Source organism: Chenopodium album, chromosome 16 (genome assembly GCF_948465745.1).
Source record: "Chenopodium album chromosome 16, dcCheAlbu1.1, whole genome shotgun sequence".
Lineage (NCBI taxonomy): Eukaryota > Viridiplantae > Streptophyta > Magnoliopsida > Caryophyllales > Amaranthaceae > Chenopodium > Chenopodium album.
The window spans coordinates 51,227,543-51,232,927 of record NC_137849.1 but is presented as its reverse complement, the minus strand read 5'-3'; the positions used below and the strand labels follow the sequence as shown (position 1 = coordinate 51,232,927).

The 5,385-nt window shown below is 32.4% G+C and overlaps 1 protein-coding gene across 1 annotated transcript; it reads right to left on the bottom strand.

Moving 5' to 3' along the window:
* Positions 1–1,312: 1,312 nt before the first annotated feature.
* LOC145585896 (uncharacterized) lies at positions 1,313–2,597 on the bottom strand. The gene is made up of 2 exons (XM_081642604.1): positions 2,148–2,597; positions 1,313–2,032 (listed from the first exon to the last, which is right to left on the bottom strand). Exons 1-2 carry the CDS (start codon positions 2,496–2,498, stop codon positions 1,397–1,399), a joined length of 987 nt encoding a protein of 328 aa, XP_081498730.1. The 5' UTR covers positions 2,499–2,597; the 3' UTR covers positions 1,313–1,396.
* Positions 2,598–5,385: the final 2,788 nt, after the last annotated feature.

Here is a 5,385-nt window from a genome sequence, read left to right as displayed (position 1 = left end):
GTGAAGGAGGCAAAGCATGAAAAATAGGGATGGGACAAAAGGCATGACATCCAATTGGGTCGGATTTGAGTCAGGTTGCCCCTTAATTAGAAGGGTGTATAATTATAAATTTATAATGTTGCCTCCCACAAAATTCACCCTCAGAAATGGGCAACATTCTGGGTGTGACTAACACCAAACCCAGAAAAAACACACTTCTTTTTTTCTTTCTTTGTTTCTAAATTCAGAGTATTTCTGGAGAAAAAAAAAAAGAAAGGAAAAGAAAGGCAGGCGCAGAAGAGACAATGTCAGGTTGGAAGTCAGATATTTGAGAGAGAGTGTGTCATTATCACTTCCATTGCTTTCATGAGTGAAGAAGAATAGAATCGAATCAGGTTAATACTTGATGATACAGTTAAAAAAAAAAAAAAAAAAAAAAAGAGTAAAAATCAGGAATCTTTTTATTTTTAATTTTTACTGTTGAAACCCACTCCAATTCATGATTGTTTCTCAACCGAAATGATTAGTCATTTACTGCCACAACTAGACCGCACTCCTTTCAGTTCCCTTGGGAAGGAACAGTAATGTAAGGCAATCTCAGACTCAAAATTTTAAATAAAAAGGAAAATAAATATATGTGGGTAAAATAAAATCTTAGTACTAGTGAAAAAGAAAGCACAAGTCCAAACCAAAAAAAAAAAAAAAAAAAAAAAGGTATTTTGACTTTGATAATAGAAAATTGGAAGAACCTTCCATCCCTTTCTTTTTTGAGTAAATGAAGAGAATACCACTTACCATTTCTGTGTGCCCCTCTTATGTTATTTCATCCTTTACTTGAATAATAATTTAATAAAAAAAAATAAAATAAAAAAATCTGTGAAAGTTTTGATCTTTATAGATTACATTGAAACTCCTCTACATTGAGAAAATGATTGATTACAGCAGTATGGAATCATATACTAGTTGCTGAACAAAAAAATTTAAAAAGACTGAAGAAACTACTACTACTTCATTCCTAATCTCTAACAATATTCCCATCTAATAAAAAAAAAAATTTAAATAAATTATTGAAAAAAAAAAAAGCACAAGGGCTTTTTGGGAAAAACACATCCTCCTTGATTCATCATCAGTGTTGTTGTTGCTAAGTGCACTAAGGAAACCATGTTGAGCAAAATGTGGGGAAAAAAAAGGCCTTTACCCAACAACAACAACTACAATTACAACAAAACCCATCTTCTTAATTTTACCCTAACTTTCCTTTTTGTTCTGTGTCATCTTCATTCTTCCTTCTTTTTTGTTTTCTCTGTATTTATTTGCTTGATCTCTGTGATAGTATCCAATCCAGCAAAATCCATCTTTTTTTTTGGGGGGGTGTTTCCTAGATTTTTTCCAAAAGAAAAAAAAAAATAAAAAAAAATTACCTGTGACTGTGACTGCAAAAGTCCAAAAGTTTCTTCCTACCTTCAACAATTTCATCAAAGAAATCATCAAGTTGGCTAATAATATTCTCAGCACCAGATCTCAACACTCCAAAACAAGCTTTCAAATTGTCCACTCTATCTCTTATCCCCACTTCAGATTCCCACTCCACTCTTTCACCTCCTTTCCTCTCCAACTCTGCCCTCAACTCTTCCATGGCCGCCTTCGATCTTCGAAACTCGTACAACAACACCCCTGCTCTTCCTCCTCCTCCACCGTTCATCTGGTTTATCTGTCCCCCCACCCTCTGCTGCAGCCGTGTTGTCGATACCATAAAACCCGACCCGAATATCACACACCCTTCGTAATCGTCATACCCACCTCTCAGAAAGTTGCTTGATTCCGGCCAACAGTACACTAGTCCACAAAGCAGGATCATCAGTAGCAATGAGCTTACATTTCTCATCGCGTAAAGTACTCCTCTGAAACCATTGAATCCATTCAATTTCGATTCGATTAGTACTTTTTCATCCATTCTTAGTGATAGTGCTTGGATTCTTGTCTCCACTAATGCTCTGTTTTCTTCCTCCAATCCTATCGCTTCTCTTCTGCATCCTGATAGCCCTCGAATCACCTGTTTTTTTTTTTTTTAATTTAATTTTTCCAATCCAATCAATCAGAACGTAAAATTTAAATACAAATTGGGATAGAGATATTTAAACATGTGAGTTATTGTTATTAATTATTACCTGGCGAGAGAGCTGGGGAGTGACATGGCGATGGTTATCGAGAGAAGAGGCGATGTTGAGGCCGGAAGAGTAGTAATTCTCCATGGTAGAGATGCCGGATTTTAAGACATGACAAGCCTCCCAAAGCTTGGAGCTTTCATCCATGTATTCTTCAAGCCATTTGTCTCCAACAGGAAGATGGAGTTTTTGGACAAGAAGAGTTAATTGGGAATGAAATGATCGAAGAAGAGAAAGAGTTCTTTGAAGAAATTGGATTGACATGAAATTATTTGAAAGGAATACTCTTTCTAGATCATCTATTCCTCTTGTTAAGAAGGTGTAAAACCCATTTACAGATGAACTAGGATCCATAATTTAACAATAGAGGAGGAGAGAGACACCCAAACCCGAAACCAAAATAGAAAGTTTGAGGGAGAGAATTTTGCTGATTATGAGTTGAGAAGTGAGTGAATGAGGAGAGCAGGGGAAGGAAAAAGGTTGTAAAGAAGGGGCTATTTAAATTGAGAAGGAAAAAAAAAAAAAAAAAAAAAGGTATTTTTTTATTTTTTTTATTTTTGATAGAATTAAATGAAAAAAAGAATTGAATTGGAATGGAATTGAAGAAGGGAGGAATTGGAATATCTTAGAAGCTCAGGTTTCAAAGGTTGAAAAGGATTGTTGGGAGCAATGATGGGTGTTTCCTTTAGAGGGGAAAAGATGATTGGTAATCTGCCATATTCATTGTTAAATGGGCAGAAAGGAATTCATTTTTAAGTGGGAATTTTATCAAATTTTTATTTAACCAAAAATAAATAAAATTCAAATAAAAGAAGCAAGAGATGATGAATGAGAGAGTGGACAAACTCTTTTTAAGTAACAATGCAAATTTCATGAGCTTCCTTCCAATTTGTTACTTTTGTGGAACTGTCCATTCCTTTTGTTTTTTTTTTTAAAAAATTGAAATTCTAAATTAAATAGTACGGAGTAACAATAAAACAAAAATTCTTGAATTATTTTAATAATATGGTGGGCTATGTTTTCTATGAAATGAGATTGTTGTAATTGGCTAGTAAAAAGCTTTGACTGAAGATTGACTGAGATATTTAAATCTAATTTATATAGTTATTGCTTCTAAATTGCTTGTATATGTATGAAAATTGTGATAATGGAATTTCAAAGGATATGTTATGTTTGATTTGAGTGCTAAATTTGGCTTGTTCTTCCCTCTTTTTCCTTCCTCGAGCAACTGACTTTGTTCCCAAATTATAATTTCAATTCCATCCTTTTCTATTGAAATTTGGATTTTCGTTTCTTCCTAGTTGTCCTAGATTACTGCCATTTTGTTATATTTATTTGTAAGGGACAGATGGAATGATGGGGTTCTTTGAATTTTTCTTGTACACTCCATTCTACTATGCAAACTATCAAGTCTTTTTAGGCCCCCTTCTCATTCCAAACTTCTAGCTCCCTGGTTATTTGGTGCATTGCTTCCCTTGGCAAGGGGGCAAACCCACTTGTTTCTCTCTTCATTGTTCCGGGCCGTTTTTTATGGGTTCTTTTCGTATATCTATTCTTAATCTGATTTCATACGGAAATCCTATTTGAAACTCCAAATATTTTTATATAAGAGGATTTTTATTTGAAATTAAAATTTTTAATACAACGAATCAATTATTAGCTTTGGAGAGGATTTTATTAAGGATTATTATTCAACTGATTTCATGCTGAAATAAATGTGATCTCATTTGTACATGTGAGAATTTTCTAAATCAATGTGTTCACATTACAAATTTATTATTATAGAGTAACTTTTAAGAGTGTAATCTAACGGATTTTTTTCATATTGGACTCGTCATATTGCACCTCATAAAGGGATCAAACTTTTAATAAGATATCCGACAATGTTTTATTAATTTGCTTACAATTTGACAGATATATAATTCACATAAGGTAAAGATGATCGTTTGATTAGTTCATGTATAGAGATGGAATTGTGACAGTAAAGAGTTGCATTGTTCCTATAGATGTTTAACACCTTATGCTTTCTTTTCTACCCAACAACTAGTATAATAATTAATAAAATAATAAAATGAATTGTAAAGAAGTCTTTTTCTCTAAGTTTTGAGGGCCTAGGGAAGGTAGCAGGTGGGGGACCAGAGAATCTGAATTATGTGGATTATGTTTGTTTAACATAATATAAAAATGATAAATATTGCGTTGGGTTTAATAGTAGAATGCTCGTGGGTTTTTGGAGAATACGACGGTAGGAGTATGTTGGTCTTTTGAGATCTCTTTGGAAAGTGAAGAGAGGCTTGGAGTTTGGAGCGCACCATATTTAAGAGGGATTTCATTTTTTATTTTTCCAAAAAAAATTAAATTATTACTCATTATTTTTATAAATTTAATTATATTTTTAAGTGCATTGAAATCTATCTTAGGGCGCTCCCCCTATTGCTAATGCTAATGCTTAGTTCAAGACTTTTATGCTTAAACTTGTCCACCCCTAATTAATATTTCACCCCTCTTTTTTGGCTTCATACTTGCTAGACACGAAGCACAAAATTACAATTAACCTTATTTGTTGGACCAAATAGGAGGAGTTAATTTATGAATTGACTTGTGACTTATTGTTGGAGTTCTTGTTGGTTCATAGAGGTTGTGTAGGATATGGATGTATGTTTTTGCTTTGACATAATGTGTTTACGATGATATGTGTAGGGTGTTCGGAATAAATGACTCATTTTCTTATAGATGAATATAATTGATCTATAATTAGAATATTCCTTTAAAAACAAGAAAAAAAAATTATTAAAAATTGGGTGGTGATGAAATCATAAGAATAACACAACTACTATAGACCTCTAATTAGTACGAAATATACTCCCTTTGTTCTGTATTACAAAGTGCTTTTGCATCTAGGGTGATATAGATTCATATATAGCTCTAATTTAGTATTTAAGGGAATATTAGAGCTCTAAATTATCAAAAGTTGATGTTGAAAATAGTATTATCTGAAGAGAACATATCAGGGGTTTTGTTTAGACAACATATATCAGGTTTTTAAATGGTCAAGTTTTGATTGCATTAGATACTCAAATAATTGTAGATTTGTAGAAATGTATACATTTTCATCTTATCTTCATTGGATTTATTGTCCACTAAGCAAGGTTTGTTTTAATCTTATTTTTTTTTAAAAAAAAAAAAAAAAAAAAAAAAAAAAAAAAAAAAAAAAAAAATTGAAGTTAATAACATAATAATT

What these genes read in the sequence shown, in the direction of transcription:
- LOC145585896 (XM_081642604.1), bottom strand. Translation starts at nt 2,498, where the DNA reads ATGGATCCTAGTTCATCTGTAAATGGGTTTTACACCTTCTTAACAAGA. An exon ending in CTCCCCAGCTCTCTCGCCAG is followed by an intron (nt 2,033 to 2,147) that starts GTAATAATTAAT and finishes AAAAAAAAACAG; the next exon opens with GTGATTCGAGGGCTATCAGG.